This window comes from Macrotis lagotis, chromosome 3 (assembly GCF_037893015.1).
Source record: "Macrotis lagotis isolate mMagLag1 chromosome 3, bilby.v1.9.chrom.fasta, whole genome shotgun sequence".
NCBI classification, from domain to species: Eukaryota; Metazoa; Chordata; class Mammalia; order Peramelemorphia; family Peramelidae; genus Macrotis; species Macrotis lagotis.
In genome coordinates this window covers 67568208-67580500 of record NC_133660.1, presented here as the reverse complement: position 1 = coordinate 67580500, position 12293 = coordinate 67568208, and the positions used below count along the sequence as shown (strand labels likewise).

Genomic DNA, 12293 nt, shown 5'->3' with positions numbered 1-12293 from the left:
CCATTATCATCGCATGATTCTGACTGGAAAGAACTGAGAGACTGGACTTCTGACAGGCTTTCCCGAGCACTGTAAGGATGCGACATTTTTTCCTCTAGAGGCTTCTTTGGAATACAGGGTTCAAGTTCAACCACTTTAGCTATAGGGAAAAGGTACAGATAAATAATGGGTGACCAGCAATAACCTGTTTTTTTTTTTGCATAGCAATGGAATTAAGTGACTTGCCCAAGGTCACACAGCTAGGCCATTATTAAGTGATTGAGGCTGCATTTGAACTCAGGTCCTCCTGACTCCAGGTCAGTTCTCTATCCACTGCGCTGACTAGCTGCCCCAATAATGACTTCAAGTGAACAATTTCAAAATAAACTCCAAGTTGACAATATCTCTGATAGGGCTTTACAGAGTAAAAAGGAGGAATTTTTTTTTAAACATACGTCTCTGGGTATTTGGAACCCCAAATGAGGAGCTTCCTCTACAGAGGTAAGGTAATGCTATTTCGTGCAATAGAACTTTATGCTTTCAAGTGATCCTGAAGGTTCTCTGCTCAGGAAATACAAGTTTTAGCAGTTTCTCTTTAACTGCTCCAAGTCCATTCCTTGACCAGCCTGGCTAAAATAGAAGAGACTCATGATCAGGTGGTTAATTTTATGGACATAGCAATGAATTAAATTGTTTTATAAAGTGTGGAAGGGGTGTGATTTGCATGGTTAAAGCAACAATGTTAACTAGTGAAATCAATGACTGTTTTAAGCAATTTTGTCATAAGGGTCTATTTATTATAAAACATATAAAAGTTCAAGTAAAAAAAATTGGGGAAGAGTACCTTGAAAAATACCCATTAAACCTAATGTAGCTTTTTAAGAGTTTGACTAAGACAACATAATCTACTTAGATTTTCTAAAGGCAGTCACCATTAGTTAAACAATGCATCCTTTCTTAAAAAAAAATCCCACAACCCAAAAGAACCCAGACCAACTCCATCTTTCTTGCCCTATTTCAAGCTCCTTTATGCATACTCTATGCTCTAATCAAACTAGATAACTCCACCTCTTCTTCTACCTTCTTTATAGGTCTTTTCACTTTTCAGTCTTTTGCTTCTTGATGCCACTCATTGAAACCCAACTTATCGTTGAAAGTCCAACTCACATTACCACCTCAGTAGCACTGTTCTTCCCCCTTTTCTGATGCAATATTTTTCTGTCACAGTTAGAAATATATTTCCCATTCTCCATCTAAGTATGAATGAAAAGACTGCTCCTATCTATGGGAAAGGAGCTGACTTTTAACTAAACTTTACATATCTCTCAATGTGTAATGCAAAATTTTATTATATAAAAGATTCTCTTACAATGTCTATTAAATTGAATCACATGCTGTCTTTTTCTTTCTAAAAATAACCTTTAGTGTCTTCTTGTAATCTCTAGGGTAATACCTAGCTAAAAATGCTGTTAAGTCTATTAGAATTTAAGTGTCTTGAGGGGAGGTAGGCTATTTTTTTGGCCTATGCATTCACATTTTTTAAACAATTCCCTGCTTATTCAACCATACAGTTAAGAAAGCATATATTAAATACTTACTATATGTGGGAACTCTAAATAATGCAAAAAAGGGCAAAAACCAGTTTCTCCCCTCAAGGAGCTCACAATCTAACAATGTGTACATTTGATAGGTACCATGTAAATGGAAGGCAATCTCTGAAGGATTCAAGTTCTACTGGGATGGGAAAAGGGAAATTATGAGCAAGGGAATAGGAAAGCCTTCTTGGAGCATACTGTATTTAAGTTGACACTTTTTTTTTAAAGTTTTTGCAAGGCAATGGGGTTAAGTGGCTTGCCCAAGGCCACACAGCTAGGTAATTATTAAGTGTCTGAGGCCGGATTTGAACTCAGGTACTCCTGACTCCAGGGCTGGTGCTCTATCCACTGTGCCACCTAGCTGCTCGTTGAGCTGACTCTTGAAGGAAACCGGGGAACTAGGAGGAGGAAAGAAATTACAAGGATAGAAGAACAGTTTGCTTGATTTGATCTTTCCATATGCTTATTAAAAACAAGGTTTATCTGATTGACGTTTTATTTAGGAAGATAAAAAAGGAGTTCTTACTATCATAGTCGAAATCCCAATTGGGCTTCTGAATTGAATCACTATCTGAAGGAGAGTTTGAAGGAGGTGGAGGAGGCAAATTGGGAGCGACACTGCAGACGGCCACAGCTTTTCGGTGTCCATGTATAGAGTCTGGGTTGAAGGTACTAAACTCAGGGTGTTCTGGAATGGCTGACCCTTCAAAGGAATTTCGGTCAAGATTGTTCCTGGAATCACTTGGAATGCTTGGAGTGTAAGAAATGGGGCGGACAGGCACCTGGGGTGGTACATCTGAGTAAATATTCTTATTGAGTTTTGAATCAAAATATGGCCGTTGCAAGAAAGCTGTTGAGGGTCCCAAATGTTTGTCCTCAGGTTCCGCTTGGCGTTTTTTCTTTTTACGGATAGTTTTTCGGCAGACAACAAATATCACCACCAGGAGGAATATGCCAACAATAAACACAATGATTCCTATTCCTTCAGCTAATCCGATGTTCCATGGAGTTGACACATATTTGTTGGGAAGTGAATCTTCACAGTGTTTCCCTCGATAGTCAAGGCTACAGTTACAGCGATAGGAGCCATGGGTGTTCTCACAAAGAGCCCCATTACGGCACGGATTGACTGCACACTCATCAATATCACTCTGACACCTATCAGAAAGTCAAGAATATAAAATCAATGATAAAAAACCTGAGGATTTTTAGTGATGGTTGAACTTCAGAAAACTCTTACTTTGTTGGTGAATTAATTTTTAAAATCACATTTTTGGTCTTTTGAAAATATGTTTAAGAGAAGGCTGAGTTTGTAATTTGTTCCTAATTTATTTAGACAATGAGTGTAAAGATGAAAACTCAAATTTACTTATTGGGGGATTTTAGTCCATTTTTGTGCCCCATCTATAGTTTAAAAAAATCAACTTTTTTTGTGTTTTTTTGAACCTGTAATTGTAATGGGTATATGGAACACTGATGAGGAAGTTCCCCATCTACAAGACAAATCAACAACTTCTTGAATTTATCATCAGAGTTTTCTGGGGTAATGAAAGATAAAGTGATTTACACAGCTTTTGTGGGTCAAAAACAGATCTTGAACCCACATTATCTAAATCTTGAAGCTGGTTCTCAAACCACGATGATACTTGGTTTCTTTTTATATGATATAAAATATAGATTCAGTTGAAATGAGGGTTAATCTAGAAAAGTAATATGTAGGAAAGACCTAAAGTCAAGACTGAAAGTTCTTTTGACTGGGTAAATAACCATTTGTTATGACAACTCCAAATTTAGGAAAAGTTCCCACTTCAATTTATTTTGTATTAGATAATGTCTATTTTTTGAAAATCACCAGTGTTGAAAATAGTGTGTTCAAGAGACTTATTGGTGAAATGATACAACACTGAATTTGATGTCTGAGAACCTGGGTTCAACTTCAAATTTAATTGTCTGAACTTGGTCAAGTGGGTTTCAATTTCCCATAAAATGGGAAGGGGTATGGGGGTCAGACTAGATGATTTTTAGGAGTCCTGTCTAGCTCTAAATCCTATGGACTGTTGTTTGTGTACAGATCATATTTCTCAGATTTAAGGGACTCAGTGAATCATCTAAAACTCAAAAATCTCAAATGAACTTTCATGGCTTGCCAACCAATTAAGTGTTCACAGATTTGGACCATCCTGATGCTTATACCTGGAACATTCCCAATATTTGGATTAAAATACTTCTTCAAGTGTTTTGGCAATAGAGTAAGTTACATTGGAAAAAAACAAACAAACACAGGTAACAGAATAAAATTATCTCAACATTAAAAGCCAATTCTCAATTATGTTTTCTTATTCTTTGGGAATGCATTGAATACTTCAATCATCACAAAATTCAATCCTTTCTCTCTCTCTCTCTCTCTCTCTCTCTCTCTCTCTCTCTCTCTCTCTCTCTCTTGCTAAATATGGTAAGCAGAAAAGCTGTGGAAAAACAATTCTTTTTCTTTTTTCTGGACTTTTATCTTTTTTTTTTAAAGTGATCAAAGAGTCATTTAATGCAATGCTTTGAGTCTAAGAATGTCAAAGCCCTGTTCCAAACTTGAATGATTTTTAGTTACAGAATAAATTTCAAACATTCTTTACTGTGGTATTTAAGGTCCTTTGCAATCTGATCCTTCCTTGGTATCCACTACATGAACCCTCCTCTCCTATCAGACTGTTTGGCTAGTTCATGTACATAACAACATGCTTCCTCCCATTTTCACAACTATTCTCAGGTCTACTTTCTTTATTTCTAAGCGAATATTAACAACGGTTCACTTAAACGTTCCACCTTTCCTCCATAAAATCTTCTATGAGCAATCATTCTCTCACTCCCTCTTCTTTAAATTTCCAACCTTTTATCTATCAACACCCATATACCCATTTGGAATTTATTTATCTCCCTGCCAGGACACCCCTTCTAATACTATGTAATTTTTCATGAAGTGTTCCCTTGTCTTCTCATCTAGATGATCTTGTAAGTGCCCTTGAAGAAGAAGTGTTATTTATCTTTTCAAGTTCCTACAGTACCTGGCACAGGGATGTAAATTTAATAATTATCATAACTCATGATAACATAATGTTTTTAAGTTTCTAAGATATCTTCCTCACAAACACCTTGTCTAGTGGTGAATTACCAGTCTCAGTTTACAGATGAGGAAACCACAGCACAGAAAAATCCTGTAATTTTCCCTGAGTGGTTAGTTACATATCTAATTAATGTCAAATATTCAAGCTCTCCTTCATTATTCTAAGGCCAATGCTTTACACCAGTAAGAGGTGCTCTGTTTGCTGAATAAGTGAATAAAGAACTTTTACTGATTCCATATATTTCAAGGATTAAGAGGCTTTAGAATCAGGTACCATGTCCCTATCAAGTGATACTATCACATAGCTATTACTGTGGCCTTCTACATGTAACACTGGCAAGAACATCTGAACCAGTCAATGTCCTCTTCAATCAGTAAAAAGTCTAAATGGAGGGGATTTTGAGAGAAGCAGTTTTATTAGAGCCAGCAGGGTAATGTTAGCAGTTAAAGAGTTGGCATTTGTACCAAGATGACTTGGGTTTAAAACCTCCCTTTGACAAATAAAGAATATGTAAGACCCTTGCCAAATCAATTAACTTTCAGGGCTCTTAGATAACTTTTTTCCCAAACCCAAGATGGGACTCTTCTAGATCCTTCCAGTTTGTAGCAATTTTCTCTCTTGACATTACTAGCTATCTATAGATGTGTGCATATGTTTCTATCCCTCCAACAGAATCTAAGTTCTATGAGAGAAAGAATCATTTTTATTTTATCCTTTATATTCATAAGGTCTAGCACATAACCGATGCTTAATAAATGTTTACTGAATTATTGAATTGATAGTAAAATGTCCTTCATAAAAAGGGACATCTGCAGGATGGACTCTCTTGTGGAAACCTCTCTTTCCTTTGAAGATAAAAGGGGAGCCCCTATGGTGATCCTGTCTTCATGTTTCATGTTCTGTAACTTTCTAAGATAATTTTCAGTGGATGTCCATATTGGGAGCTCCTTATTGCAATGAAATCTTAAGTCCAATCCTAGAGTTTTATTATGTACAGTAAATGGAAAATCAACAAAGAGGAAAGAGGTTCTTAGATCCATTTGAAAGATTTACTCATTGAGAAAATATTGTATTAACTGCCAATCACACATCAAATATAAGTACTAAAGATGGTCTGTCCTTAACAAGTTTATTTACTTACTTTAAAATCTTATCCAAACTAATTTACTTCACCAACATTATTTTTCTTAGTACAAAAGAAAATTGTAATAGAACTATCAAGTTATCATACATTTTAATTATATGACCCAAATTTGTTAGATCTTACTATATTTGTTAATCTGAGGATATTATACAAAGCTACTAAAACAATTTGATTCACCTTTCTCCATGAAAACCAGCTTCACATTGACAAATAGCACCATCCAAGCTATCAAAGCAGGTCCCACCATTTTTACACGGCTCATCTTTGCAATATGGACTCAGCTGACACCTGAGAAACCATAAAACTGCATCAATAATAATATTTGTTTCAAGGTCAAAAATAAAAAAAATCATAAAACAACCCATAAGGACAAAATGAAAATAAAAACAAACAAAAAAAAAAAACCCCAAGAAGCAAATTTAGAGTTCAACAGTAGAAGACAAAATGGAGTAGTCAGGGAAAGAGCAGTTAACTTACCTCTGTCCAGTGTACAGGCCTCTGCACTGACAGACAAAGTCACCATTGTCTCTAATACAAGTCCCACCATAGAGGCAAGGATTGGAGGCGCATGGATTCACACTGATGTCACAATGTGTACCCATATACAAGGTGCTGCATTTGCAATAATAACCTATAATGTGGTCCCCAAAAAAGAAAATAAAAATTGTGCTGTAATTCAAAATTTGTTAGCTTTTGCTTTCAAATGCAATTGATAAAGGCAGGCTGTATTCATTATCTTATAAAGTCTTTCTTTGCCCTAAAGCATTCTCATTTATTTATGATCAATTCTGAACCATCAGAGGTACACAAAAGTGGAATGGGCTGCCATGGGTAGGAAGGAGGTCTTAAAGTAGAAGCTGGATAACCAGTTATTAGAGGGAGAATTCCTGATCCATTATAGACTGGACTAAGAGGTCCATGGAGTCCCTACCAACTCTGAGATCTTTTGACTACTTCAATTAAACTCACCTATTCTAGAATTTGTGAAAATGCAAAGCAACTGTTACTTCACCATAGTGAGGACCTTGGTGTAGGAACTACCTTTAGAGACATGACCTGCTGGTGACTTACTAGATTTGAGTAAGGAAGATGCCACCCAAACGTCATAACAACCACAGTGTTAAAATCAGAATCTGAGCCCAGGTCTTCCTAATTCCATACTCAGCAGCTATATTGCACTATTACATACTTAGAATAACTAGGGAAGTCACAACCTGAAGAATTAAGTCAAAAATATTTAGTTTATCTATGTTAAATTTTTAAATCTAAAATTTTGAGACAAATCTAAAATGACTAAAGAAATGGCATATTATAGATCTATTATATTCATTTTCCCCCATAATATATTTCCAAATGGTAAAGTGTATTAGCATTCTTTATACTAGACGAATTTCAAAATAGACATTTTAAGTCTTAGTACAGTCCATAGACATCGGCTCTTCAAAGTCTCTTGAACCCATCCTGTTTTTCCACTCCTACTGGCACCAATCTAATAAAGGTCCTTAATCATAAACATCAATTCAGGAAAAAAGTTCATAACAAATTCAATCCAAGGGAAAATCCTCCTGCCATGAAAAACATCTCTTCCTACCTTTTAAAAGTCAGTAAGAAAAGACATTAAGAGTTCCCCTAGAAAATAATAAGTTGAACTAGGAATCAGCAATAACCAAATTCAAATTTGACCTCAGACACTAGCTGTGACTCTGGGGCAAGATAGTTAACCTACCTGCCTCAGTTTCTTCATTTGTAAAATGGAGATAATTGCACTTACTGCAAAGTGTTAATAAGAGGATAAAATGAGATAGTGAAAAACATTTTGAAAATCTTGAACAATATTGATGTTATTATTATTAATTAGTTGCCTTCAATAAATTTTAAAAAAATTGCTTGTTGCCCCCGTTTTGGAATAGCACTGCCAAAATGAAGCACAACCAGGTTATGGTGAGGAGATGTAAGAATCAATGGAATGAACTGAAGTTAGTTTAAAGAAAAGTGGAAAGGGGAAGAGCTGTCTTGGATTCACCTTGAAAGTGCAGAGGTAGATCAGACAATAAGGGAAAACTTCAATATAACTAGAGCTATAACAAAAATGAAGCAGGATGCCATGAGGAGGGAGGAGGGGAAGAACAAGCTTTTATATAGTTTCCACTACATTAAGACACTGTGCTAAACACTTTACAAACATTATCTCATTGGACATGACAATCATGTGTTGCAGAAGTTGTTAGTGACTTGCCTAGGGTCAAACAGGGAGTAAATGTCTGAGGTTAGCTTTGAACTCAGGTCTTCCTGAATCCAGGCCTAGACTATTCACTGAAAGGTCATTCACAATGGATTTCCTTAAGAGGTGGATGACAACTTCTTAGGAACTGCAGAAGGTCCAGTTTTAGATGACCTCTGAGTCCCCTTGCAATTCTCAGATTGCTTGTTGAACTGCACACAATCCTTTTTTCATAAAACTATCTGAGGAAGTCAGGATGGAACTGAGTTGATTCTGTTTTTAAAATTCGTTTCCCAGCAGAGAAAAAAAAACAACTTTCTTTCTATTAACTGCAAGATAAATTTTTCCCTCAATCTGTCTAATAGCCTAAATCTGAATTTATTAACCTGAATTTCTTATCACCACAATGGGGAATCTTAATTTTTCATTCAGGGCAGAAGGGAACACAAGTGTTGGCCCTGCTACAGCTGCAGGTCAATGGGGGCATTTCAGGGCCCGTTCTGCCCCAAGGTGTCTTCTACACTGGAAGGCAGGCATTGAAGAGGGTTCCTTCTGCCTTCCCTGCACATGACCAAGATTCAACCACAGAGGCTCAGCAGCCAGGTCAGCATCTGTCCACTTGCCAGGAGAGATGTGCAAAATCTGCATGGCAAACACTCCATCATGGATTCCTGGTTAAAAACTTGTGCTTACTGGATATCACTCTCTGACTCTGGCTAAATAGAGCAAGAATATTAAAAAAAAATTGACACAGTACATGTGCTGAATGGTGTATCTGGGTGTCACATCTGGGAGCCACGTCTAACACTAGAATGATAAAAACACACTCTGACCTACCTCCACTGGGTGAGGGGTTACAAACGCCTCCGTTCTGGCAAGGACTACTGGAGCAGTCTTCCCCGGCCATTAGCAGACATCCGGGGGACACGTCAACATGTTCCTCGATGTGGGCATAACTTCTTGGCTTGCTGGTCAAAGGAAGTTCTTGACCATTCAGATAAATTGAGTCCATACAACCTCTGAAGCCATTGCTGACCTGAGGGCTTCTCCCAGGTCTGGTGTCCTGCTGCCGAATGTGGCCCCCAAAATACACATGGTGGTCCAGGTTCAGTGTCTTCAGGGTGCCAGGGGCTGTTCCTGAGGCTGTATGCACCCTGTCCAGGACAAGCCGGGCATAGTTCCCGTTCACTTCTAGGGACACGGAATGCCACTGCCCATCATTTATCTGAATGCTCTGAACAGAAACGATGCCAGGCCCACTTCCACAGTCAAACTTGTACTGAAGCCTCCCATTGTGAATCTGCAAGGAAAGCATACTGTTAACATTCGTGTTATTCTTGGAATTTTCAGCTACTCCCTTCCCTTTCACCCCTATCAAGGAAATATTCAGATATTTTCATCTGGTGAGAGACTGGGAGGAAAAATAAGATTTTTGAATTAAATACCACAGGTGGACTACTCATGGTCCCAATCCCAATATCAACCCAGAAACTTAAGATATGTCCCATTTTTAAAAACCTGGATTGATTTTTCCCTCCTCAGACCACTGGTGGTCATATGCCCAAGAGATGCTGCCATATTGGTGCCATGCTCATTGTAGACTTCCATCAGCTTTAATCCTACTGAATCTCAGGAGCCCTGGACTCAATCCATCCTCCCCATGATCCCAGCAGCGAGGATGATTCCAGATGCATGCTATGAAGCCCAGCTCAGGAATCTGAATATTAACACTGATATATATATATATATATATATATATATATATATATATATATATATATATATATACACACACACACACACACACACTATGAAGTTGTTGTTCAGTCATGTTCAACTCTTTGGGACTCCATGAATTACACTGTACATGAATTATGAATTTTCTTGTATAATAGAGCAGTTTGCCATTTCCTTCTCTGTATATTAATGTAGTCAGAATTATATTTATGCTTTAAAATGCTAAAATAAATTATTAAATTACATTTACAACCACAAAGAAAGGCTCATTTTACTATTTGTTTCTACACTGATACATTACTTAAATGTGAAAATTTTATACTTCTCAAATAATGATAATTATGAATTCCATTTAAGAGAAATATGTGGTGAAATAGCTGAAAAAGTATTGGTGATGAAGTCAGAAGGTTTGAGTTCTAGCTCTGACATTTACTCACCCATATGACCGTGGGCAAATCAATTAACTTCTCTAGAATTAGCTATTAAATGCAAATAGTAATTCTTGCTATAAACTTTCACCTTAGAAGGCCAGCAAGAAGAAAGCAATTCATAAACTATAAATCAGGGATAAAGGTGAACTATGATTATTGCTGCTGTTGTTGAGAGAGAGAATGGCCAGAAAGTTTAGACTTCCAAGTGTTGGACAAAGACATACAGCATTTCAGAATCAGAAACAATAATGTTGTGTAAGTACCTCAAGAATACTGTAGTCTGTTCCCCGAGCATACATAACGACTGCATGGGTGGAGTAGGTCCTGAGTCTCATGGTGAGCTTCATTTCTAATTTGTTTTCATTTTCCATCAGACGGTATTTGACAAAACTATTCCCGGTAAACGTTACTGATGAACCAACTGTGAATCACAAAGAGACAAAGATGAGAATCAAGAGGAAGAAAATAAATTTTTAAAGGGCAATTTGGGCTTTGAAACTCAGTAAGTGAAATCTCACCTGGACACTGGCCAAATTTGCCACCTGGGCACTGGCAGGTGTATTTTCCTTCTTCTGGGTCAGTGACACATTCTGTCCCTTCAGGGCATGGGTTAGTTTCACATCCATGATCAACCAGAGGGCACTGTCCCTCTGGGGGCAGGGGAGAATAGAAGAAAGGATTCTTTTAACCACAGTAATTTCCAAGGAAGTGATCAACAGTTTGACGCCCCTACTCCCACCTTCTTCCCAGCTTCCCCGCAGACAGATGCACACTTATTGACCTGTTGAGTCGGGCTCTTACCTTTACAAAGACAGCTGGCTGCCCGGCGGTGACGGGGAGTGACAAAACTCAGCCGGGCAGTGCTATGCGTAGACATGACGCCATCATCCAGCATCACCTTCTCATCACAGAATTTTGATGGACACTCCAGACCCGCACAGAGCTTGTGGAACACTTCCAGGATCCTCACGCCGATGATTTCTTCAATGTCTGCCACAGACACATTTATCTTGTTCAGGAGAACTTTCATGGAGGAGTGGGTATTCCCAGGTTTCTCGACAAGCAGTAATACATCCAGGTTTGACTGAGGTTCTGAGGGCTGCACGCTTACCACCTGGATGTCATTCCTGCGCAAGCCCAGGATATTCCTCAAAGCCCTTTGGAAATTACGCCAATAGTCTCCAACGAACTCTTCAGGGGTGAGGTTGGCAAAGCGGATGGCAATGGTGCGGTTGAGCATTTCCTGTGTCACCTGCCGGAGGTGCACCATGATGTCAGCTGAAGTGGTGAACTTTCCATCAGTCACTGAGACATTAAGGAGGTACTGTCCGACATCAAGCTTCTTGTGGGCTATCAGTTTGCCACCTGTGCTGGAGACAGAGAAGAGGCTGTCCATTTTTGGATCAAGACTGTATGTTAAGGTGTCATAGACATCTTGGTCTGTGGCATGGATCTTCCCAATGACACCGCCTGCATATTCTTCCCCAAAGGTGGTAATGAAAATCTCCAGTGGCAAAATGGCAGGGGGATAGATGCTCTCCTCAATAACTCTAATGTCGATATATGCCAAAGAAGACAACTGAGGTTTTCCATTGTCTGCCACCTACAAGAAAAAAGAAAAATTACTTTTTTGATTGATGACAAACATTTTTACAGAAACTTCCCATCATTAAGAGATTCCTAGCTCTTATCAGATGGAATATCTCATGAAACCTATAGACTGCCTCTCAAAATAATGGTTTTAAATGCATAAAGTAAGATTAGAAAGGGAAACAATTTTATTGAACCATAGGTATCAAAATACTGAAAAAAACAAGTTCATGGATCCTACATTAAGACCCCAATGGAGTCTAAGCAACTAGGTAACACAGTAGACAGAGAAATGGACTTGAGAGTCAGAAAAACTTATCAAATCATGCCTCAGACACTCACCAGCTATGTGACTCTGAAAAAGTCACCATTTCTCAGCCTCAGTTTCTACATCTTTAAAATGGGAATAATATTAGCACCTACCTTACAGAATTCTTGTGAGGATCAAAGGAGATAATTTATGCAAAACACTGTAAAAGT

General features: G+C 38.0%; 1 protein-coding gene across 3 annotated transcripts in view; it reads right to left on the bottom strand.

The window, feature by feature from the left end:
• The window catches only part of FAT1 (FAT atypical cadherin 1), a 170871-nt gene that overhangs the window by 12317 nt on the left and 146261 nt on the right, over positions 1–12293 (bottom strand). For all 3 annotated transcript variants that reach the window (XM_074228791.1, XM_074228793.1, XM_074228792.1), the window contains exons 19-26: positions 11025–11826; positions 10742–10873; positions 10487–10644; positions 8893–9355; positions 6312–6465; positions 6012–6122; positions 2101–2732; positions 2–139 (exon numbers count right to left, since the gene is read on the bottom strand). In XM_074228791.1, the coding sequence (XP_074084892.1) occupies positions 2–139; positions 2101–2732; positions 6012–6122; positions 6312–6465; positions 8893–9355; positions 10487–10644; positions 10742–10873; positions 11025–11826 (2590 nt within the window). The remainder of the gene's footprint in view (position 1; positions 140–2100; positions 2733–6011; positions 6123–6311; positions 6466–8892; positions 9356–10486; positions 10645–10741; positions 10874–11024; positions 11827–12293) is intronic.